Below are 26,289 nucleotides of genomic sequence, written 5' to 3' on the forward strand. Positions count from 1 at the left end.
TCATGTACAAGATGATGTCATATGGGACATTATATCTTATTTGAGTGACTACTGCCTGCTTCCCCAGCGTTCTTTTTTTACTATTATATTTGAAAGATATAAAATATATACATTTTTATGTAGTGCGATTGTAATAACTCTTTTTTTTACAAATACAAAAAATGACAGCTAAAAATGGTATAGTTAATTCTCAACAAAAGGATATTATCCGTCACATTCCTGCTTATTTACCTTTTGCTTAATTTTTAGTTCACACCTGAAGATGAGCAAGCTGCAACAAAGATCCAAGCGTCCTATCGAGGTTTCAAAACAAGAAAAGCCTTGGAAACAGGTGCTGCCATTGCTGGTGCTGAGGGAATTGGATTTTTTCCGTTACAGAAAGATACACAAAAACTTCAAGCTTCTACGGCTTCAAGTAATCAGAACCTTAGCACAACTGGCTCCATATCACCCATTGTCAACTCAAGAGACAGCAGCCATGAGCCAGAGAATATGCGTTCAACAAATGGCTACTATTTACTAAAGGAAGAAGCCTCAATCTCTAATTTAAATATTGCAGAGTCATCGTCATATCAAGTTAGTGAACCAGAAGATTATCATAAGGAGGATAAAGAAAATTTTTCTCGTCTACAAACAGGAGATGACACTGACCCACTTATACAGGATGAGAGCGATGACGAGCCAAATGAGTACACAAACAATTGTTTAATTGATTTCACCAATGCATGTGAAGAATATAGACAGCAGTTCAAAGTTGAAATAGACCCAAAGCAGCCAGTACTCTCAAATAAAACCGTATCAGAGAATTTTGAAAAAGAAAATATTCAGACAATTCAAACTGGAAACGTATCAAGTAATTTAATAGCTAACCATAACATTGAGCCTATAGAGAAATCAGAAGTCTTAATGGTAAACATTGAAAATAGAAAAGAAAATGCAAAGATTAGAAACGAAAAGGGTGTTTGCCAAGTTAATTCTAGTTATTCTGAGCATGAGACCCATGATGAAGAGAAAAATTATGATAATGAAGTTAAAAATAAAACAAATACCACAGCGCACTATGAAAACCATGGTTTCAAAGACAAAGATGATGACAGACAAGACAGCACTAAGATTACAGTGAATGCGGAAGAGCAGGTGTGGCATTTCAAATCGAATCGTGAAATCAAAAGTGTATTACAAGAGATATCTGATGAGCATAGAAATTCTTCAGACATGAAAGAAAACAACGGTCCATCTGACAAAGAAAGTTATGTAGTTCTGGCAAGAACAGTAAGCGCAGCAAATAATGAGGAGGCCTATAGTGAGAAGATTCAAGGACAAGTAACAACCACTACTGAAGAAGACTTTGCGTACACCGGGAAGGAGCATAATATAAAATCCGGAAACGACGTTGAACACACTCAGGATTACTCATCAAGCTTATCATCTGGGCATTTTTTGCCAAAATCTGAAGCCAGAAAAGTGCTTAGTGAGTTTTGGAACCAACCAGTGAGACAAGAAACAATCAAAACGGAACCAAAATCAATAGAAGCCGATGATGTATTACAATTTGTAGATGATCACAGGGTATCAGGATATCATCAAATAGCTACTGGCTATGATTCACAGTTTCTTAATGCTACTTCAACGCATAAAAGTGTTGAAGGAATGGGAGAAACTTTGGAAGAAGCTGAAGACATAGTTCACGACGATAATCAGCCATCAATTGCATGTTCTGCTTCTGCCGAGGAGTTACAAACAGAAATTAACACCTCGACAGACTCGACAATTCCTAATACTCCGCAAAAACGTCATAAACTGAACACCGAGAGAAATAAGGACTCTCATTCAGACAACATTTTAGACAATATGAATATTGAGATGCAGAGTCGCGAGTCTGATAAAAACACCATGTCAGGGTACATTGAAAACCCACCTGATTACCAAACGGAAAATGAAAATGACAATGAAGTAGAAATAATAATTAGAAATTCAACTGACTTAGATGATGAAATTGCTAATGTCATATTAACAGCATTGGGTAGTGGTGAAAGTCATCCATGCTTTACAGAAGCATCTATATTGCCAAGTCCCACCTATCATGAAGACTTCGGTGATGCTCCACTCATTCATAATATACCGGTGACTTCCAGTAGATCAAACGTAAGTTGCAACGATCCTAGTATTCAGTTTTTCAAAATTAAAGGTAAAAACTCAGCATTGGACCAAGTAGGTATAGTTGGGGAGACAAAACTGCCAATTGCTAGTGATTCTGACCCAGAATGCGTCAATCCTATTTTTCATGTTTCTGAAATCGATTTAATACAGCCAAATGAAAAAGGAACAGAAAATGTAATCAAGAAAACGGAAGAAATTTGCATTTATGCAGAAGAGCCTAGTATTAGCGACGCAGAAATTATAGATTATGGCCAAAGTATTGAACCCTTAGAAGCAGAGACAATAGACACAAACTTTAGTCACCTTGAAAGAAAACATGAAGCTTTACAATATAAGAATACATATACAGAAGTACCTAATATCCGTGCAAAGAGTTGCGATCGTGGAATTAATTATTCTGAAATTGAAAACAGCGTGATAGATGAAGGGATAAGCAATGCAAATTCTTTGAAGATACAACCAAATCACATTGTCTTTGATAAAAAGGTGGAAAATACAGAAATATATGAGAGCCAAGGTTGTCTTCGGAAAACTGATAGGCAAGAGTCATGCTATCAGGAAACTATAAAAAAATTGTCACAGAGCTATAACTCCTATGAAAATCCTAAGTCTACCGAGCTGCTAGACACTCCTCTTGAGGGTCAGATCAAGTCTGGTCAGTCTAGTCTTGCCGATGAGAGCATTACCACAACAGAAGGGACAGAGAATGATAGGAGCTTTCCTGATGTCGAAATCAACATTAATTTCAGTCGTAAGACCCTTGAATCAAAGGGCCGACAAGAGGGAGATGATGAAGTTAGCACTATTATTTCATCCGATTCGATACCCCCGTACAATGAACAGTGTTCAAATTCTCACTCTCTATTGCAAAAAAACACTGAAATTGAAAATTCGCTGGTAACAGACACTCCAAGTATCATAATAAGGGCCGATGACATGGACGAGGATGAGTACATATGGCGCAAGCTACAGGGCTACTCATCCTTGGACGAGGATGATACTTACGTCAAAGCAGTAACTAAAATTCAAGCAACATATAGAGGATACTTGACAAGACGTGACTTGGAAAACGATTCAAAAAAGGAAGACACTACTAACAACTTAGATATTGAAGAAGACGAAGAGCTTAACTTAAACTTACAAGAGTCATGCAGTGTGCTTGATAACAATGAAGGTCAAACAAATGCAAACATTGAGAAGATAGATTGCCTGGTAAAAGATTCACCAGGTTTGCGATGCAATGAAGAGCCTGACTTAATTGCTAGTGAGACAGAGCTATTGCTCAAGGATAAAAATAAAGGTACATTAAAATCTCGTGATAAACAGCGCAATTCTAAAGGCTTTGAACAAAGTTTTGAGGCAGATAATGAACCTTTTGATAATACTTCATTAAAAGATAACATTATCAGTGACACTGATCATGCTCCAGCGGAGGATGACTCTATCCGAGTCTTTTCAACTGTGAAAAGTGAAACAGAGTATAAAGGTTTTGTTACAGATAAAACCAGCAGTTTTTATGATGAGGCACAAGACTTTCAAACTCAAGATAGAAACGATGAAAAGAAGAAGAACCACTATTTTACTGAAAACCAAAAATTTGGTGAAAAACAGCAAGAGACATTGAAAAATGAAAAACTTGAAGAATCTAATGAAACAAACCTTCTAACGCATATCCATGATCTGCAAACAGAAGACAGTTCTATACAAGTCAACTTGGACAGCAAACCTTTTTCCCCAGAATCGGACGATAATTTAAGTAAAGTTGAAGCAGCTGTGAAAATACAAGCTGCCTTTCGGGGACACAGGACACGGAGGGGAGTGGCAGATCAGTTAAGCATTACCACTGTTGAAACCGAAAAATCAGCATTTGTCGAAAATGCTCACGACGTGATAAAAAACAATGCAGCTGTTAAAATTCAAGCTGCCTTTCGTGGGCACAAGACACGGAGGGAGCTTATAGATTTATTAAGCAGTTCCGCTGCCGAAGACGGTGAGATTGTTAAAGATGTTGAAATACCACTTGGCAAAAATGCTTTTGATGGACTCGAAAATGAAGCAGCTGTTAAATTCAAAACTGATTTTGATGAACAGAAGGTAGGGAAGGAATCACTAGAAAATAATCTACTAAAGAATGCCATTGCTCAAAATGAAAAAAACATTAAAGAGGTAAGATTGCCACTTTGCAAAGATGAAATCGAAAAAGAAGCAGCTGTTAAAATTCAAGCTTCATTCCGTGGACATATGGCACGAAGACAGCTTGAAGAAAACGATTCAATAGATAAATTTGATTGCGGTACGATTAAAATAGTTGAAACAAGCGATTCTAACGGGCTAGACGAAAGTAACATACTATTTGAAAGTAAATCAACCTTGAAGATAAATGAGACTGAAGCCGAAGATAGTAGTGCTCACGAGTGCTTACGACAAAGAGAAATAAAAATCGGCCAAAGAGATGAAGAAAGAAATAGCAATGGATGTAAAAAAAACATAGATTTGAAGAAAAAAGAAATAAACGAGGATATACTTTCAGAAGATACGGAAATCCAACATCTTCAAAAATACAATAAAAGAGACTCGATTTCTGATTTTCGCAGCCAGGAGTCGTTAATTCAGAGCCATGATTTAAATATGCCTAATGAAAAAGTTCCAGGCCTATCAAAATATGCTTTAGAAGTATGTGTAGCCGCTGAAATCACGGGAAACGAAACCTTCTCTGAAACAGATAAGAAAACGAATGTAAATACTATTAGAGATGATGTTGAACTTGTTCCAAAGATCATAAGTGATGGGATTTCATCTAAGAATGAAAGCTTTAGTCCCCTAAATATTATTAGTACAGAAGATGTCTATCAGCCTGAATGCAAAGAAACCTCACAGCCAGAAACATATTACCATAAAAAGAGCTTGGAACAGAATGAATGTCCAGAAGAAAAGGTACTTGACAACAGTGAAATTAAAAAGCAATCAAGTGATGTACAAACGAAAGACGAATTAGAAAATATTACAGTCCCAGATAGTGAAACTGAAGCAGCCACAAATAAAATAAACAACGACGACCAGATACTGATAGTAGTAGAAAACCTTTGTCCTAGCAGAGAATTTGTGTTTGTTACTGCTGAATTTAATCCAAAAAGCAGTGACTGCGATACCCGAAACGAAGATCCTTGTGTAGGGAGAGATCAAGGCAAATCCTTACAATGTATAAAAAATCCAGAAAACTTCACTGGAAGAGACAAAGTAAGTGATAAAATAGACTATGTGAAGGTACCGATATTGATAAATGGAAAAACTAGCTCTCAAGTGAATGAGAAAGATACAGAAATACCAAAAGAGAAACAAGAAGCATTAACTGAAGAAACTGATAGGAACGGGAGAGATGGATATGAAAACAATAAATTGTGCACTGTCTTTGACAAAATGTATGTTAATATCAATATTCCAGATGACCAAAGATTAATGGGTCAAAAACCAATTTTTCCAACAAATGAGAGAAGTATGGAAACAAACACGCAAACGTATAGTTTAGAACGGGAACACAATTTAGACTCTAAAACTAACGGAAAAGAAACAAATGATAATACAAAGCTTCAGGAAAAACCAATATTAAGAGAAGGAAACAGCGATATTCAAGTAAATGATAAAGACACAGAGCCAATGTCAAAATTTCAAGAAAGAAAAGTGGAAAAACGTGACACTAGCTGTTGTAACAGTAATATTGAAGTACAAGCAATATGTGTAGATCAAGAGCATGATCTTAAAAGAAAACTTTCGCTTCATTTAGATAGTGAAGATAATTCAAAACTGTGCAGCAAAGAAGACGTTCATGACAAAATACTATCCACAGAAACTCTCAAAAAAGAAGCCGTTAGTGAGAAAAACTTGGATGAAAGTGCAATCTCATACAAGGAAATATTGAGAGAAATAAGAAATGACGATGAAACAAATGAATTACCTACCCAAACAACACTAGAAAATCCCATAACAACCGGAGTAAATGATATGCATAAGGATATAGTAGACATTCAAAACCCAATAATAAATGTTGAATTAAACCCTAAATATTCCTTCCTAAGCGAGAATGAACCAAAAGTCCAACATAGCAATAGAGATAGTGGAATAAGAATTTCTCCCAAAGAAACTAATGAGTTTAAAGCTGAATTCCCTCAAAGAATCCAAGGAAAAATTGATCTGCCATGTTCTTTGAGCAAAGAAGAGAAAGAAATGACTGATAATACAAAAATTGAGTCAGAACGATCGAACAAATCAAACGAAGAAACCGAGACTCTTTCTGAAGAAACGAACAATAAAGAAAAGATAGCAGATAGTATATCAGAAACACATCGTGAAGCCATGGAAGAATGTGGCAACAACAAGGAGTTCAACTCTGAAAACAATTTTACAGAAGAAAGTAAGCAGCCTTTGGAAAATTTTAGCGCAAGAAAGGGCTTCGAGGATTACGAATCAGGTACGAAAATCCCTAGCATAGAAACTAACTATGCGCTATCCCCAAACCATAAACTAAATGAAGAAAGTGTTGATTCCATCGACTTCAAAGAACTACAACCAAATGTTGTCCCAAAACGGGATGTTCTCGGAAGAGATCATAGCGACGGAGAGTTTGGTAATGGCACATTATTCAGTGAATATGTAAAAATAGGAGTAGAGCCACGAGAAAGGGAAAATAATGAACTAAAAAAGGCTATGACGGAGGCAAAGGTATATATTTCTAACAAGGGAGACAGTATACAACAAGAAGCACCAACAAACGAGAATGATCCAGAGCACAGAGTGCGTATCGATAACTCTGAGGAATCCGAACCACAGATAAAAATTTTGAGAGCCTTGATGATTCTCCGATAGCAAGAACAAAAGATGCTGACCGACAAGAAGACTCTTCTGTGACAAAACACGGCAGTGATACTTCAAGGGAATGCTCTGAGAAACAGAATAACAAGGATATGCATGGAGAAACGTTTGAATTTTCAATAATTTCCAAGACCATTTCAAATTTACGAAGCGTTCCGTCATTGAACTCAGAGAACAGTCCTTTCGATTCTGCCAGTGTGGCTGTAAGCCTACCCCTCCAAAATATTAGTACAAAGAACATCTCGAATTCATCTAACGACCATTCTCCAATAGTAAAAAGTATGAATACAGATGGCAGCGAACCTTCAACAGCTGAGCTTATAAAAGAAAACTTATATACTGGCGTATCCCAGTCTGATGAAGAAGTATTTAAAAGAGCATCAAAAGACAGAGTTTTTGAAAACCAGAAGGGTGGATCAGTTCCTACAGTGGATAGGATACATATTGGCGATTTAGACGTTTCAAGAGCCACCAAAGAAAAAACAATTGACGAAATAGACATTGAAACCGAATCTTCGATTAATAAAAATAAAATGACATCAGTAACTCCGAAGTCAGATAATAGAATAAAGTCGACAGCTCTTAAAAGTTTGACAACTAATATTTTGCCTGGAGTTTCATCTCAAGAAAAATATAAGGAGGATTTTCATATAGATGTATTGGATACCAACAGCATCGCCCCAGATAGTCTTGAGACTACTGATGAGAAATTAGATGAAAACTCATTCTTAGACAGTCTTGAAGTTAACCCTACAAAGAGAATGAGTGATAATTTTGAAGTTCCTTTAGTCTATCTTATTAATTCTCTGGAATTCGAACATGACAGCTTAAGCATTGTAGACAAAGTGCCGACTGATTCTTTAGAAGTTTGCAATGATGATAAGATTTATTTAAAAGAAAAACTATTAGATGACGAAACTTTTCCTGCAATATCGCTTGTTTCCGATGTTACCGATGGAAGCCATATAGAACTTTTGGATGTACAAGGGCATATTGATGAGACTGCTATAGCGCCTGATTGCAATGCTCCGAGTCGCGAGCAGGTACCACAATATTTTTCTCTACAAGCTCGCTCTCTAAGCACAACTGATGTCGAGGAATCTGACGTCATTTTACTTGCTGCTAGATCAAATTCCCTTGAAGATTTTGCACAGCTAGAGAAAAAAATAGAGGAAGAGTTTATTTCAAATAATTTAGAAACCAAAAACTTTTTCGAAGTTAAAGAAAAATCCCAGGACAATCAAGTGTTAAAAAATCAACTAATGCCAGATGTAATACCTCCTATGATTGAAACCTGTTACCAATCAAATATATTGAACCCTATAAGTGGAAATGTGAAAGCCAAAAAAGGAAACAATAACACAATAAAGTCTGAAAGGGCTGCAGATAATGATAGTATAATAAATTCAAGACAATCGGATCAGACGAAGATTGAATTGTGTCAAATAGCACCTGATTTCTCTGAAGAAATAGTGACCGCTTTGTGCAGCTCTTTAAATAAGGAAAGTACGGAAGTAAAAGTAGAAGATTTGGACCATTTAGCAAAGATTAATGATCAAATTTCACACAATGAACTTGAAGTAAAAGCTGTTGGAATTAAATCTGTTGATGACCTTGTACACAACCTGGAGTCTTCAATGCATATGTCTACAAATATCTGTCAAAATGTCAGTTTTAAGGAACAATTCCAAGAAACAGATGCAGTAGCTCGGACTAAAGACAGCATTGTAGCTAACTCTCTGGAATCGAAGTTTTTAACATTTGATTCTTTAAATGAGGATATTGAGCAAGGAAGTGCAGAAGATTTAAACAATTTATCCAAGCTTAATGATGAATTTCCACATACTGAATGTGAAGTAGAATCAGTTGGAAATAAAATTTTTGATAACCCTGTAGGAAATCATTGTCATAAGGACAACGTAAGGGAGCTAGTGCAAGAAATAGATACAGCAGCAAAAGCTGAGGATATCGCAGTTAATTCATTGGCTTCTGACTATTCTGAATCAGATCTTCGAGCTTCTGAAATAAGTGACTTTATACGCGATATTAACGGAGAAAGATTTCCTAGAGATTCAACAATTGATGGAAAAGTTTGTAATTCAAGTAAAGAAGAAGAAATCAATGTTGACCCTAAAATTCTGGGTAAAGAAGAAATTGCATTGATAGAAAACTGGAAAGATAGGGGTTCAACAAGCCCATCAGAGATATGCGACGACAAAAATTTTCTTGACGAAGATCTAGCAACAAAAGAAGCATCGGAAATGATTGATAGTATCGTCAAAGCCATAGAGGAAGTAGAGTTTATAGCTTTATCTCATGAGTCACCAGTCTATGAAAAACCCACTTTAGACGATATATTTAAATTTAATGTAGATACAGAGGAATTTGAAATAGATGAGATAGACAGTCAAGAAGAAACAGACCATAGTTCTGACTGGTCTGATGTGGAGAAGAAAGATGACCAGGATATACTAAATGTTGCAGCAACAAAAATTCAAGCGCAATATAGAGGATACAAGGTTCGGCAGAGGCTTAAGAGACAGAAGTATTTGCAGAGCAAAAATCCACAAAACAGAGAACGAAGGTACTTTCTTTGTTTCCTTTTTCTTTACTGTGCTATTAATAAAAGTTTAGATAAATTCCTCTTTGAAGTCTCCCATATTTGATTATCGTTTTGCTTCTTTTTTCTATTTTGTTTTTCTATTCTTTATCCTGGCTTTATTTATGTATTTTTATTGCTCCTGTTTTTCGTATGACCTTGCAGACTCTTGAATATACCTGTCTTTTTAAGGCTATCAGCAAAGAGATGTGTCTAAAACTGAATAACTGAGTCATCATCAGTCTTACATATCTTGAAGAAGCATCGGATTTTGATGCTTCTTCAAGATATGTAATATTCATACAATCTAATGTTACCGTCAGAAGTTTGTCCAATTTTGGAAAAAGGTGGAAACACCCCCAAAATACCAAAGTGATCCTTATGAAAATTCCAACATCAAATACAAAAATACCAGAAAACCCTACTGTAGACAAAAATATGGAATTTTGAATTTTTTGCCAGAAAAAGTTTACGGATGCGTGTTTATTTGTTTTGTTTTGTCCAAGGGGTGATCGTATCGAACCAGTGATCGTAGAAGATCGGGAGAGAGCTCACTTGATCAAAAATCGAAACTTCTAGTGCCCTTTTTAAAAGATCAAAAAATATTGTAGGGCAGCTAGTCCTCCTCCCACGTTCATTTTCTCCCAAAGAAGCTCGATTAAAATTTTGAGACAACCATTTTTTTCAGAATAGTCGAAAAATCTAATAACTATGTCTTTGATGATGACTTAACCCCCCCCCTTCCAGTCAAGGGCTGCAAACTATAAATTTGTTCTATTGTTTACATAGAGTCTTGGTTATTGGAAAATTTGTCAGGTGGAATTTTCTGGCAGAGGGGCGGAAGTTATATAGGAGGGTTTTTGGATGGAGCAATTTTTCGTGGGGGAAGGGAATTTTCCAATGAGGGAGAGCCAGATTTCCAAACACTATTTAAGAAAAAGATCGGAAATTAAAAAAAAATTCAACAAAAAGTAAGTAGAAACATTAAAACTTAAAACGAACAGCAATTATTACGTTTATGAGGGGGGCCACCTCCTCCTCAATACCTCACTCTTTACGCTAAAGTTTTTTCAAGAAATTTTAAAAGATCTTATTATTCTAATTAAACGTCGTTTGGGATTCAGGAGTCATCTTTAAATAATTGGAACAAAAAGTCAAACTTAGCGTAAAGAGCCAGGTATTGGGGAAGGGATGACCCCCTCAAATACATCATAATTTATGTTCGTTTTAAGTTTTAATATTGTTCCTTACTCTCAGTTTAAAAAAGACTGTTTTTTTATTTATTTAATTGCCCCTCTCTCCCAAATTATCTAAATGGCTTGAGTATTATTTGCGTTCAATTGAATAAAATATGTGTTTTTAACAGTGCGGTTTTATATATCAAAACGTCAACTACAAACAAAAATAAAATTGAATTACCATAACAAAAAAAAAGTGACTAGAAAAAACGAATGAAAGCAGACGGATTGTTTAACACATAATGATACTGATTTCTGGGAGATTCACGCCAATTTGTAATTTTTCGTGGTTACAATACTATAAAAGAAGAATTGTTTTTAAAATGTTTTGTTTTAGCTATACTCCACCCTGAACACTAATTCCGTGAAAGCTAGAACAGTTTATAGGTAGCTAATGCACATAATCATTTTGAATATTGGTACATCTGTCAATCTTATACCAAGAAAATTTCATTTGTTAGTTGGTATTATATTGATGCACCGCTTAGCTCAACAATTTGGCTTCATGTGTGCTTAAGCCCCTGATCTGCACGTGTAAAATTAATTATAAAAATTAATAATATAAGTTTATAAAAATTATAAAAGTTGTGCATGTAAATTGGTCATAAAACAGTTATGTTATAAGTTCTGCACAAAGTACTTAGAATACACACATGACTACACATAATTTTACATCAAAACTTTGATACTGAAAACTTGTACCATATATACATTATGTTAAAATCAGTGCACATAATTGTTCTTGTACGTTGTCATATTACTCTCTGGTATTATATTGGCTAAATGTCAGCCTACTACATTCCATACCGCTTAAGTCAAAAATTGATGCCTATTGGACCATAGCTGCAAGTGACCTTAATGTACTTCTTTTGAATATCCAAAATTAATTGCATAAATTAAATAAGTTGGTTATTTAAAGCTACATAAATTATATAAGTAACTCTTATGAGTACGAATTATTAATTGAATTTCCAATTAAAATTAGACATGAAATTTCACATTATGGAGCGTTAAAAACATAGATAGAAAAGGAATGAATAATATATTCAAAGAGGCTGGTTAATGCCATGATTGTAGGTGTGCTTGTAGTTCAGTGAAGAAAAAAATCGACAGTCATTCCATAACAGTCACAAAAGGTCCACATATATTATACTTAGCTGTGACTCTAGGCATGTCCAAGAAAATAGGATCAGAAAACAAATTTAATAAAATAGTCCTAAATTAGTTAATAGGTGTCAGCTCCAAATAAATTTAATTATAATGCACACATGGCTGCACAAAAGTATATATATTGATATTTTTTACACTAAGAGCTCGTATTGAAACGATGTTCTATAGATATCTCTTGTACATGGTCATTTTAAATATTAGTATATTCGTTTTTGTTTTTATTCAATATTAATTTTAAAAACTTTTTCAAAAATAAAATTTGCCAGAAAGAAAAATAAAAAGATATATTAAAACCTTAGAAGAGCAGAAATAATTTTCTATAAGAAATCAAACTTAAAACAAACAGGAATTGCTATGAAAAAAATAAATAAAGCCTAAAAAGGAACAAAAATCAAAATAAATCAAACATAAAAACAACATATACTTCAATAGACGAATAAAAGAAGCCTAAAATTAACAGAAATTAAAATGAATAATCCAGTCAAACTTAAAATAAGAAATTACTAGAAACAAGAGTAGGGCAACTGCCTCCTAAACCTTTCAAAGGTCGTAGAATCATTTATGCTTTATTGAGAACAAAATATGTTCTATACAATTGCTCTTTTCTAACTGTAACTGCAAAGAATGAAAATAGCTAAGATTTCCAGGAACAGATATCGTTATATATTAAGCAATCAGTCTACTTTTATCAGCTCTTCCTATTTATCTTGAATGTCATGGTAGTTTTATTTAATTTTTTTTCTTTTTGACGCTTCGATGAATAAAGACCAAACTGTTAAAAATACATATTGTTTTCAATTAAATACAACTGTTAGTAAAGCCACGTAGGAGGGAGATTTGGGAGGGAGGGGAGTGGAACCTCTCTTATGTAGAAACCTTGATTAGCCTTTTAATATTTTTTACTTATAATATTACTCTTGAGTCAATCATTAGCTACAAACTTCATATAAATTAATTATGAAGCATATACGGCTGCACAAAACTATATGTCGACACTTTTACACTAAAAAATCGTATTGTAGTATTGTTCCGTAGATAATTATCGCAAATAATTATTTTGTGCATTAGCGGGAGGGAGGGGGAGAAGCACCACTCTTATTCGAAAATCTCGTTTATCCTTGTAATTTTTTTTTGTTTCTGTTGATGTTGTTACAAACAAAACACTGCTCGAAATACAAACCGTTTTCAGTAAAGTACAAATGACATTATGACTTGTAGAAGGTTTAGGTGGTAGTAGCCTTAGTCCTATTTGTAATGATTTTTATTCGATTTGCGTTTGACTGGTTTATTTATTTTAAGTTCTGTTGTTATTTTAGGATTCATTTGTTCACCTATAACAGTATTTGTTTTCTTCAAGTTTGATGTGATTGCCAATCATATCAGACGTATACAATTTCTGAAAAATATATAATTGCTAGTTCCCAAATATTTATAGCCGTCACCCTTTGGTCTGCAGGGGTCCTATTATTCCCAAAGGCAGATTAATTTAACCTTTCGATTATCTGGAACAAATTGGCTAGTTCAAAAGTTTGATTAACTGTCTTTGAAGGGCAGGGGAGGTGCGGATAAAGGAAATGAATGAGCTTCTTTCCCTCAAACTACTTTTACTCTTAAAATAAATACTTGAAATTTCAATTTCTAATTAAACGAGCCCCCTCTAAAGTTTTACAAGCACCTCTTCAACACAAAGTGGTTTTAGGAAATTAAACATAATAAATAACGTGCTTAAGGTTTATGTCTCTTTATTGCGTAAAATCGTTCCCGCATACCGTGAAGATAAGAAATCGTAAACATAAGATAAACTTTTAGCATATAATGCTACAAAACAATATCCATTTAATATTTCCTCAATCTACTATTTTAGTTTTTATTTCATTATAAAGATCTCTGTTAAATTAGGTTTGACATCTTTTCAAGAGGTTTTAACAGGAAAACCCTATTATATTTTGAATCATCACAAGAGCTTATGAATCAGCAGAAACGAGGTGGTTTACCTAGAATTGCCATATTTCACAGCACAACTCATTCGAAGCTGTATTATAATGTTTTAATTTGTATCAGAGCGCTCAGAGCGCACCTGAACTCTCATACTCTATCAGAATTTGTATTTGGGTACTAGAGCCAACACATAAGTTCAATTTATTTCAATTGTTTATAATTTGTCTAAGGCCACCAATTCAGAGCACTTCATTCAGGGCATTTCATTCGGTGAGAGGGATATTTTTGTTTGGAAGGAAGGGGGCTACCAAAAAAACTTTACAAAACGTAATAATTTTTTTTCATATATTTTTGTTACCTTTGTACGAGTCCGTCGAAAATTCAGGGGAGAATTGGATCAAATCGAGTACCTCCCACGGCCCTGCCTTCATTATCAAAGCATACCAATATATGGGAGTGTCTCTTCCACCAAATTTGTTTACTAATAGGCTGAGGGTTTAGGACAACGGACTTGTGAAAATAGATGGAATAATTCCAAACTTCACTTAAATTCATCATATTAAATTACAGAGATGTGTTCCAAGGGCACTGGGAAGCTTTTCAGGTATGGAGTGAAGGGTTGTAAACATATTTCTTGAGGAGAAGACTTAAAGTCCGAAAATAGGCTATTTTTCCTGAAAAGGAAAAATAGCCCATATTCATAATGATTATCAACCTTGAATATTTGAGGTCTCCTAGATGGTTGGGAGACTGAAAACTATATTTGGGTGTTCTTTGTCTTATTGCTAGTTAGCCTTTATATGGGGTATGACGCTTTATTGGAAACACTCGACTTTTTGTGGAGGTAAATTACAAGAAGAGTATCAGTCTTATAAATCGACCGTCTATTTAAAACACAGATGAGAAGATAAAATCAGAGGAGATAAGAATTTACAGGGGAGAGTAAATTGGAAGAAGAATTTGAATCTCTGTTTAAAACACAGAGGGGAGCATACAATCTTATATTTCCAGTTTTTTCATTTGTAAATCATAAGTAAAAAATTCTGAAATCCTGAATTTTTAAATCTAAACCAGAATGGATAGGCTCCTCTAAAGGTTTATTTTAATACTAACCTCAGTGAGTCAATGTTTTTAGTACATTTTTTGTTCAGCGTTACTTTAGGAAGTGTGCAGTCTGGAAAAAATTGGTTTTTATTTGACTAAAGTTACCAAAACAGCATACTTTTGAACTTACTTTTTGCTCTTTATCATACAGGGAAAGCCAACAAAACACATTGCCAGACAACCAGAGAGTACCTAATTTACACGGTTTTGAAGATTGTACAGAGCTTCAGAAAGCAGCAACAAAAATACAAGCTGGGGTGCGAGGATTCCTAGTCAGGAGGGCTATGCGATCTCTAAGACGTGAACGGAGGAGGAGCAGCGGAGGTAAGGCTAAAAGTCGCTTTATGTTTCATTTCAAATGACTGAAAATAATTATTTTCAAAATAAGCCATGAAACCTTAACTAAAAAATTCACAAGTTCTTTTTAGCAAAAAATATGTAAAAAAAATGCGCTCGACAACTGGGCAGCAAGACCAAGCTGGATTACCCCTATTTCCCATCTTTCCCAGATGACCTGTCGAAAACAACATATCTACCATAGACAGTTTTCTAAAAAGTCCATCCGGCGACTTTTTGCCAACCGACATTGAAACATTGATAAAAATAGAGTAACATCATTAGTACGGCAGGAAAATCGTTCCAAGGTGGTTGGACTATAGTAACTGATACAAACTGATACCACAGCTAATGCTAAATAAGATATCCTAAGGTTGCAGATTTTATTCTGAAACCGAATTTTGCATACTAAATGTACATTTGCTTGATAATAAACCCAAAACAGTAATTTTTAAAGTCAACAGCGTATAAGAATTAAGTAGAGGGCATGGGTATGTGGCCATTGATACTAAGTAAGATCTTACTAAGATATTAAGAAGTGCCTTTTAAAGCAAAACATGATCAAAATCCATAAATATACATTGATATTCATAATGAAAAACTGACTTCATTGAGATATCATTGGGCGTCACTTGGTATTAATCTTTAAGATTTTAGTGTCCTACAATAGAGAAAGAATTACTATAAATCTTTTTTTTAACCGAAAGATAGAACTAATTCTTCAACAGTCATTTTCGAACAGTTCGTGATAACGAACGGTAAGTAAGAAGCGAGTCGCCCAAACAGTAACCTATAAGGAAATTTTGATAAAAATTAATAAATTCAAAAAATTGAGTTATTATGTGATTCTAAATATATAAAATCAATTAAGTTTAATGTTGCCCATCAAAGCTACCAGCCTGAGAAAATTTTACTGATTTTGGAAAAGGTGGGGGTACACCCCCAGAAAATGAAGCGATCTTAATAAAGATCACATTATCAGGTTCAAGGTATCAGATAAATCTACTGCAAAGGTTTCCTGCTTTTATCTACAATTATTTTTTTTTGCCACGGTTTATTTGATCACGGTTTATTTTATTTTTTTTCTGTTTTGTTTCTATTTTTTTTACCAAGGGCTATTGTATCAAACCAAGGGTCCAAGAAGATATGGAAAGGGCTCGTTCCAACGGAAATTAAAATTTCTCACCCCTTTTTTAAGTGACTCTAAAAATTAGAGGGGCACGAACCCCTGCGTCACGCCCCTTTTTTCCCAAAAGGCAAGCGATCAAAATTTTGATTTAGCCATTTTTTTCAACATAGTTAATAAGTCCAATAACTATGCCCTGGGGTTGAAAGAGCCACCACAGTCCATGGGAAAAGGGCTCTAAGCTATGGAATTTGCCCACTGTTTACATATAGTGTTCGCTTTGGTGAAATATACGTTAATTTTTCAGGGGAATTTTCTATGGGTAATCTTTCACGGAGTGAGGAGAGGATTTCCCAGGCCTGAATTTGAAAATTATCAGAAAATAAATAAAAAACAATTTTTTCAAACCGAAAGTAAAGAGCAATATTCTAATTTAAAAAGTACAGAAATTATCCCGTATATAAGTGATATTGCCGTCTCCTCAATCCCTTGCTCTTTACGCTAAATCTTGACTTTTTTTTGTCCCAGTCCTTTAAGAACGACTGTTGGAACACAAAAGCCGTTGATTTTGAATAAGAAGCTATTTTGAAGCAGTATGGAACTTTGGAGTAAGCAGCAAGGTATTGAGAATGGGGCAACCCCGTTAAATACGGAATAATTTTTGTTCGTTTTAACTTTAATATTACTTCTTGATTTTAATTAATAAAAGAACTTGTTTTTTTTTATCTACTTAAGAGTAGACACGAATTTCCTGGACTTGTTTTCCTGCATAAGACAAAACATTCTATGGATGCAAATCTATGTTTTTTTGCAAACCCTTTTAAATAAATGGCATTCCATAAGACCACACTGTTACCTGCAAACGCAGCATGCAACTCTACAGTGATCAAGTACATTTCTGAAAACAAGGGAAAGTGCTTCAACTAGTGGTTCAAAAGAGTTTACTAGTCTGATGATATATTATGCAATAGTCTTGCGATGACTGTGCAATATGGCGAAAAAATGGAGAAGTCGATTTCCAATTAGTAATCAGAAAAAAGGAGAGGAAAATGTCAATTTTTTTAAATAGAGACAGGAATTATAATTCATGCTTAGTGACGTCAATTCACGAAAATTTAGGAGGGCAGGGGCAAAATGTATTTTTATAAACTTGTTGTGGGAAATTTGTTGCTTTTTATTTATTTTTGGAATAAAACTGCAAAATAAAACATTTGCAAAGAAAATTCCTCCCAAAGATATTTTTGGAATATGGGGTAGGGAGAAACTAGATTTGGGCACAAACCCTCCTTTTTTGACGCCAAATTCAAGTTTTGCATGATAGTATGAATTGCAACCCTAGACATTATTTTTTTTCGAATCATTGCTGAAAACAAAAACTGATCAGTTACATAAAATTCATGATTATAGATTTTCAGAAAATGCCAAAAAGAGATTTGGGTCTGAAAAAGAGATTGGCTATTTCTCGCTTTAAAGCCTTAGATTCGTTCATTTAACTTCAAATAAGTAATATTTGTTTTAGTCATAACAGAAACTATTGTTTTAAAGCTGTCCTAAAATACGCTTTGGTCGTTGGATTGGTTATTATACAGTCCTAATCTAATGCACTAATTGGACTGGAAATGTGCGCGTGGGACCCTCACTGGCAGGAGAACATCAAAACAAGAATTGGTGTGTTGGAGGGATAGGGGTGAGGTATTGATATATAGTCTTTCGTGTGAGCACTTATAGCTTGGCTGGCAGTCTCTGACAAAAAAAAATAAGGGGAAGGATTATTGTTGGAGGAGTGGGTGTCTATGGTGGGGGAGTCAATTTATTTATGTTCCTTCTTTTATATTTAGTATGGCTTGATGATATTATTATCCTTTTTTTTTGCAAGAATATCCAACTTAAAATTGAACGTTTCAAACCTTGCCGTGTATCAATTTGACGTATCAATTTGACATGTATCAATCTAATTTGAATGAATATTTCGGCCCTATGTACAAGGGTCGTCCTCAGAAAAACATAAATATATAAAAGAAGAAAAACTTCTAACAACATACGACCTATAAAACTAAATGAAAATTTTCAAAACAGTCCCAGCTTCTTTACTTCAGCAAAGTTCAACCAGTACTATGGCTGAATTTCTCTGGAGGAAGGATGCTGGGACTGTTAAAAAAAAAATATTTTAGTTTTATTCGCCGTATGTTGTTGTAAGTTTTTCTTCTTTTGTATATTTATGTTTCGCTGAGGACAGCCCTTGGACATAGCACCGAAATATTCATTCAAATTAGATTTCTACTGTCTTACAAAAAGAATTCCCTATTGTTTTTCTTGTATTTGAAGTTTCCTGTATATTTGAATTCTCTTCATCCTGGAGTATCCCAAATCAGGATAGTTTTACAAGTACCTTGTAGGTGGGATTCCTGTGTACTGTTATTATAGAAAAGGAGGACAGCCCTGTGCGTAGGTATGCAAAGAGGCATTGTATTTTGCTATTTAGATTTTGTTCTTTTAGCATAAAATATTGTCTTTTACACACCATGTGATATTAGGTTGAAAATGAGGTCTAAGTCCAAATTCCTTTTATTAAGTAAGTTTGTTGGACTCATTTGTGGTCCGTCTTCAATAATCGAATACCCTGTGTTATTTTTGATGAGTCTATTTTAAAAAGCACAAAAAAAAAAGAAAGTCTAAGATATGATACCAAAATACATAATGGACTATTTAGAGATTCGCGAGGAGTGCTGAATAGTTTTAGCTTGTATCGTTAAATAATTATTATCATTTTGTTGAAATTTACGTCTTGTTTCAGCAAGTCGAGGTATATACTCCTATATAAGGAAAAGTAATCGAAGGCACAGTGATGTTTTACCACGCCGTTCAAGTGATCCTCCTTTGAGCCTAAATCCATCGGAGTTCTCAAGACAGCTGGGTTCCATGCATGAAGTAGTTGCTGCTACAATTATACAAGCCTATTTCAGAGGTAAATAGCTTTGATATTATTTCTACTCTTGCATATTTTGTATTCATAGGGGTCATTTGATAAAAAATGGTAGTCATAGGCACTTCATATGGCCGAATATTATATAGCTCTAACAAGAAGAAAAACAAGAACACGCAGTCATTACTGACTACTATTCAACTATATAATCAATTATGTCGATAACTCTCCGCCAATTGTTAACCTTCAGATCTGAAAACATTTTACTGCTACTAACTACTTACTGTAGCACCAAGCCGCCTGATGCCGACAGAGCTGACGAAGCTCCTCCTTCCCCCAGCCTCATTCACAGGCTCACTCTTAACTCCTTCCTATGAAGTTACAATTTCTATTGAATCCTTCCTGGTGACCTATTCCCACTTTATTCCTGGGGGATTTTATTCTGCTTTTTTGGGTCCCTTATGACTGGCCACAAAAGCATCATTTTTGGCAAGCTGTATTCCTTCATTTATAAAAGGCGACCTAGCCATCTTGACCTTTACTTCAAAATAGTCGTAGAATTTGTAATCAAACCATACTTTTCGTATAACTTATTGTTTGATATATGGCCGGTCAATCGCGTTCCTAAGGCCACTCTGAGACAATTCATCTGGACTAATTATTATCCCTTTAATTGACCACTGACATATTCATAGAATTCTTATGTTCATCTTAAAATAATATCATTTTGATTTCTTAAATTTGAAATTTTGTCACTAGCCTATATTCCTCCAATAGCCCTATTGAACATAAACGTTGCACCACCCTGTTTACTATGAAACAGATCCAGATAAATTGGGTGTTACAACCATTTAGACTGAGCTCTTTTATGAACAAGAAAAATTTCCGCTTGATTCCTGTTACTATTTAGTATGGCTCGTTTCCTTTTAGGTATGGACAGACCTAAGATGGAGCCAAGGGGAAAATTATTTTCATTTTGATTTTATTAGCTCTTCAGCAAAATTGTATGGTATAAAGGAGTAACCTTTGTTGTTTAGCTCTTGGCTGAATCCTACGATGTAATGAAGTTAAGTTTCTCTCTAAACTTAATATTTTGTATGATTTTTACTTCATTGCTATTTTACAAAAAGAATATTACAAAAAGAAAATACTAACTCGAAATTGAATTTTAATTACTGTCTTCAGAAAATGTTCTCATTTCTGAAGAAATGAGAAACTTAACTTCTTAAGTTTCAGAAGTCAACTTACTTCATTAACTTCTTATATTTTAAGTTAGTCTCAGCAAGATTTTTATAGTGTTTTAAGCTCAATCGATTCTTGGTCCCAAAATATCAGACATCCGAGAATATTGAAAGCTTTAGACAATTTGAAAAACTATTTTAAAACGTGTTTTTACTTCATTAGACTTATTTTGTACTTAGAACTTCATTCAATGCTTCACACACAAAACATCCTCTCTAGAAGCTTCAAAGTACTGGAGTACTTGCCTGTCAATTGCTAGAAGCTTGCAGCTAATCAACAACAACAAAAAATCCAAAATTGACTGAATTTTTTGAAGTCTTTATACCAACCTGTTGTTAAATTCAAAGCAAGTGAAAACCAATAAAAAGCAATATTTTAAAACGAAAGAAAATATCTCAAAGAGAAATGTAAAGACAGTGAAACACTTATCCTAATTTCTCAGGTTTGTAATCTGGCTCGTAATTTTTCAAGGTTACAAAACTCGGAAAAACATGAACCGATCACCAAGAAAAACAAAGTCAGCAGAGGAAGAGGGATCTGAAGCAAACACACGAGAACATTGTGCTGCAACGAAAATTCAAGCTGCATTTCGAGGTCAGTATGCACAGTGCGTCCGTTAAGCAGTGAAAACTGCCCACACCAAGCTGCAGTTACATTATTAGAATCATACGATTTTTTTTAACGGCTATAACTACAACTAGTATTGCTAGCAGATCATCGTAGCACCAAACCAGGGGTCAACATAGCTAAAAAGGCTCCTCTTAATGCCAATTGGCTCAGAGCTTCACTCTTTCTCTCCTTCTCGTTAAGTTCCCAGTTCTTCAAAGTCTATTCCTTTAACCTCTTTTTAAACAGTTCGTGGTAACGAACTGTGAGTAAGGAGCGACCCGACTCAATAGTAACCCCCAATCTAAAAACAGAATTTTTGATACCAATAGATATATCACACGAATCGACTTATTGTGCTGATTTCAAATAGAAATCAATTGTCATCAATTGTGCTGATTGCAAAAATGTGAAATTTTGTGTTTTTCACCAGAAGAATGATCACGGAAGCGTGTTAATTTGTTTTTTTTTTCCAGGGGTGATCGTTTCGACCCAGTAGTCCTAGAATATTGTCATAGGGCTCATTCAAACGGAAACTAAAAGTTCCAGTGCCCTTTTTAAGTGACCAAAAAGATTGGAGGACAACCTGGCTCCCTCCCCCACCCCTTTTTTCATCTGGTCAAAATTTTGAGATAGCCATTTTGCTCATCATAGTTGAAATGCCCAATAACTATGCCTTTGGATATAACATGACCCCCAAAGCCCTAGGGGAAAGGTCTTTAAGTCATAAAATTTGCCCTTTTTCCACGTAGTATTTGTTATTGTGAAGTATGCACATCAGCACATAACAGTACAGATAAACAATAACGTTAATATTTGGTTTATAATTCTGATTGTATATGAGCACCTTTTTTACCTAATCATGTATGCAAAATAGAATATATGGTGCTGCCTTGTCAAGTCCTTCCTTAACAGTCCTTCAGCAATGTATTTGTAATGTTTCTGGAGATATTTCAGTTTTTCTTATCTGAAAACTGTATAGGTACTATACTCTAGATTCCCATTGAGATATTTCAAGCAATCTAGTATTAAAGAGCAGTGAGAACTGGTAAAGTAAGAGAACTGTAGAAAGATTCAGAAAAGTGATGATCTTAGATATGGATACGCTACCTAGAGTTTAAATTCACGATCCACTTTTTTGAAAGGTTAGTTGAGAAGAACAGAGCCGTCTGGCAACCTAATGACTTGTAATGTGTTACAAAAAAACTAAAAGAAGAACCTCAATTTTCTTATTTTACTCCTCCCAAATCAGGATAATTTTTTAGAGTCAGAAGTAGATAATAAGAGTTTCATGTTACCACAAACTTCTTTTAGCCTGGCCAGTTGAGAAAAGTGGAGTCACTTGCTATAGAAAATAAGAAGTTGTCACGAGTTACAAAAACCTTTGAATAAAATCCTTCACTTTACCTTTGTATATCCTCATGCATCAGCGTCATAGCTGAGAGTCAGAAGTGGATACACTGCATAAAGTTTCTCGTTTACAAGAATCTTTTTTTTTTGCCTTGCCAATAAAGAGAGTGGAGCTATCCTATTGTTAAAAAGCCTCTGAATAAAAGCCTTTCTTTTATTGTTGTACCCACCATCATCAGGATCATTGTTGAGCAATATTCAATCAGAATATATATTTTTTTTTAAGGCCTCAAATTCGTTGTACAAGTGGAACAATGAAATATTTTGTTATAGAGTTTTCAAGAAGTTCGTTATGGTAATTTTAACAGAGATACTTTAATGTTCTTCATAAAATATTGCTTCACAATCTGACGGTAAGTTGCAAGTAAGTTTTATCAGATTCATCACTTGGGTATTTCTTTTCTTTCTTTTTTTTTTGGGGGGGGGGGGGTAAGAAGGCTAACTCCCTGGAGTTTTCTTCTTTTTTTATGCTTGCCTTGGCTCTTGTCTGGGTTGACAGGCTCTTTAGCTAGTTTGTCAATAAATATCCCAGGCCTTTTCCAAAACAATGATTCTTTGGCAAAACATATGTTAATCGGACAAAGCGGAACTTTCAATCTTTACATCCCCCCCCCCTTTAATTTAATATAAACTTGCCATAGAATTGACTCAACGTAAACTATTTCTTTTTCAGGTTATAATACACGAAAAGACATAAGACACAAGAAACATTATTCTAAAGATGGAACGTCGAATAAAGAAACCAATGTTGAGAAAGAAACAAATCAGTGACCAGTTATTCTGAAATTTTCTTTGTCTTTTTACTCTCTAGATACTTTCCATTACGTATATACTTCGCTAATGAATTTTATTTGTCATTTCTGCTTGTGTTAACATAAATTATTGTTATATCAAGCCATTTTCTTTTGCCTCTGGTTTCTCTTAGGGATGCGTGGCTGTGATATTGACAGTACCCATCCAAAATATCTTAAGACTACTACTAACAACTGACTACAGCATATAGCCACCTGAGACCAACATAACTGTGCTCGCTCTCCGTCCACTCTCGCTTGGCCCCGACAGATTTTCAGATAGAATAGTTTTGGCAATCTACTCTTATCCCGAAATGAACTTCCTTGAAAATAGAATTTCAGAAATGTCTCTAGGATTTTACAATTAAATTTCTGATACTTAAATGAGGTTTAAAATTAAACTATATAAACAGGACTTCAGTTAAAGGTAAAAAACAGACGTTGATGAGAAATTTCTTACCAAACTTAGAATTCCCAGAATCATCAAAGTTGATATCTTGCGACACTCTTTTAAGTATAAAAAAAAAAAAAAAAATGATGGTATTACCCAGAATTTGACTCTAAGGTGAGGCGGTGGTTCGGATCTAATATGGAATCGAGTGCGTCTATATTGAAATATCTGTATTTGTGAATTTGGGGTTGGAATTAACGAAGGGAGAACGGATCAATTCTCTAAATCAGACGCTATTGGTGAAATTTGGGCTAAATCAGGCCATTGCTTAAATACCTCCCGAATAACCGTGAATAAAAAAAAAGCGGTAATATTTACATTAACAAAAACTTTTAAAAACCATTATTTATAGAGTTGACGGTGGGGTTTTGGAATCGACCTGTGCCTAGGGTCCTTGCATTGCTCCAATTGTACAAATTGAAAATTATCCCATTCTTCAGATTTCAACGAAGTCTAACATGTCCACATTTCTATTAAAACATATCTATGAAACAACTATTTCATTGGGGTACTGAAAGGGTGGTCGGTTCTCTTCCAGTCTATTTTAGCCCTTAAAAATAGTTTCAGAATTCACGATCGAATGAGTCCCACCCCTGATTTCCACAGCTATTTGTTCTATATAAATACTATGAGGGACAATCCTCCCCCCATCCCCAGAAAAAAACAGTAGTATATAGGAGACTCATTACTACTTATTAACACTATCTGTATTGCATGGTATCGCATTAACGACACTTCTCAACTGATAAGGTCCTTGCGTCGTCCCTGCACTGCGTCGCTACAGCTGAGTTTGAACTCAGGGTCCCGTATAACCAAGCTGAGATCGAACCCATTGCGCCACCACATGACAATATCAACACTATTTTATATTTTTGTTTATAGAGGTAAAACCCTCCGATCTAGGATTCTCATTCATAACTAAATTTGATGGTTCAATTTTCGTTACAATCGAAACTATTTTGATAAAGACGTTTGCACGTTTCATAGGGTTATAATATGTGCTCACAAATTTTACTGGGTAACTTTAATTTAATGAGCTATACAAATCTTTGGTCTCTCTCGTTATTTGCCACTTATTTCCATGAACAGTTTCAAGTAAATGATGGCACTAATCAGGGTAGATTCCCAAAAAAGGATAGTCTAAAGCAGGATATTGGATAAATGACGGTTCTTGAGTGCTAAGTCCCCGGCGTCAGCCCTGCAGAGTGTTGCCACAGTCAGGTTCGATCTCTAGGTGCCATATTACAAAGCTAAGGTCGAACTACTCCGCCACCACAAGACTAAAGATTTCCGAAACCCAAGAATGAACAAAAGTTCTCCACAACCAAGAAATAATAAGATAGAGCTTTTCAGAGAATGTTTCCTTGTGACAGGCGGGATTGAACCATAGAACCTTTACTAAAAACCCACAGCCTCATACACTACACCGTCACAAGATAACAAGTCAGGACTGTGTGTGCACCGGATTACCAACGCTTCTTGACTACTAAGGTCCTTGCGTCGGCCCTTCAGTGTGTTGCTAAGGCCAGGTTCGATCTCTGGGTCCTGCATTACTAAGCTGAGGTCAAACCCGCTGCACCACTACAGAACAACAAGTCAAGACTTTCAAAAAGTATCCAAAATTTTGAATTTTCGTGCGTTACATATTCAATGAACAATTTTATTTTTTGGCGTATCATGTCTATGTACCCATGTATCATATTTATGCACATAATTTCGGCTATTGTGAATATCAAGCTAATTTTTGACAGCTACTTTTCTTGCAAGTATTTTGGCTTGTCTTCGATTTTTGTTTAGTCCAAAAAAGTGGATAAAACAATCCATGTCAAATTTTGTGTGAAAAACAAAATTAAGTTTGGGGAAGCATACCAAATGTTGACTCTGGCATATGATGAAGCTACCTTGGACTGAAGCAACGTTTATCGGTGGTATGAAATGTTCTCACTGGACCGAACAGATGTGAACGACGAAGAGAATGCCGGACACCCGAGCACATCAACAAACAGACGAAAATACTGACGAAGTGAAGAAAATAGTATTTGTCAATCATCGAATTTACCGTTACAGAAGGTGTTTCCTAGGACGCGAATTTTTGGCAAAAACAGCAAACTAGCAATGCTGTAACCACTATCTTCCCTAGACCTGAGCCCCTATAATTTTTCTTGTTCCTAAAACTGAACAGACGCATGAAAGAACGACGGTATGATACGATTGATGACTTAAAAACGACATCAAAATAGGGCTAAACAAGATCACAAAAATAGATTTTTGAAGTGCTTCGAGGAACGTTGGGTAAATTGTATAATATCTGGTGTGGGATTACTTTGAA

At 34.9% G+C, this 26,289-nt stretch overlaps 2 protein-coding genes across 2 annotated transcripts in view; both read left to right on the forward strand.

Moving 5' to 3' along the window:
• The window catches only part of LOC136029470 (uncharacterized), a 37,250-nt gene extending 30,230 nt beyond the window's left edge, over positions 1 to 7,020 (forward strand). The window contains exon 5 of the mRNA XM_065707893.1: positions 250 to 7,020. Within this exon, the coding sequence (XP_065563965.1) occupies positions 250 to 7,020 (6,771 nt within the window). The remainder of the gene's footprint in view (positions 1 to 249) is intronic.
• On the forward strand, positions 4,869 to 23,612 carry LOC136029471 (uncharacterized). Its single transcript, XM_065707894.1, has 5 exons — positions 4,869 to 9,610; positions 15,227 to 15,399; positions 19,332 to 19,502; positions 21,174 to 21,296; positions 23,392 to 23,612. The coding sequence occupies exons 1-5, from the start codon at positions 7,119 to 7,121 to the stop codon at positions 23,487 to 23,489; spliced, it is 3,057 nt and encodes a 1,018-aa protein (XP_065563966.1). The 5' UTR covers positions 4,869 to 7,118; the 3' UTR covers positions 23,490 to 23,612.
• The last annotated feature ends 2,677 nt before the right edge of the window (positions 23,613 to 26,289 follow it).

The sequence above is a fragment of the Artemia franciscana genome, chromosome 7 (genome assembly GCF_032884065.1).
Source record: "Artemia franciscana chromosome 7, ASM3288406v1, whole genome shotgun sequence".
Classification (NCBI taxonomy): domain Eukaryota; kingdom Metazoa; phylum Arthropoda; class Branchiopoda; order Anostraca; family Artemiidae; genus Artemia; species Artemia franciscana.

What these genes read in the sequence shown, in the direction of transcription:
- LOC136029471 (XM_065707894.1), top strand. Translation starts at nt 7,119, where the DNA reads ATGCATGGAGAAACGTTTGAATTTTCAATAATTTCCAAGACCATTTCA. An exon ending in CCACAAAACAGAGAACGAAG is followed by an intron (nt 9,611 to 15,226) that starts GTACTTTCTTTG and finishes TTTATCATACAG; the next exon opens with GGAAAGCCAACAAAACACAT. An exon ending in TATACAAGCCTATTTCAGAG is followed by an intron (nt 19,503 to 21,173) that starts GTAAATAGCTTT and finishes TAATTTTTCAAG; the next exon opens with GTTACAAAACTCGGAAAAAC.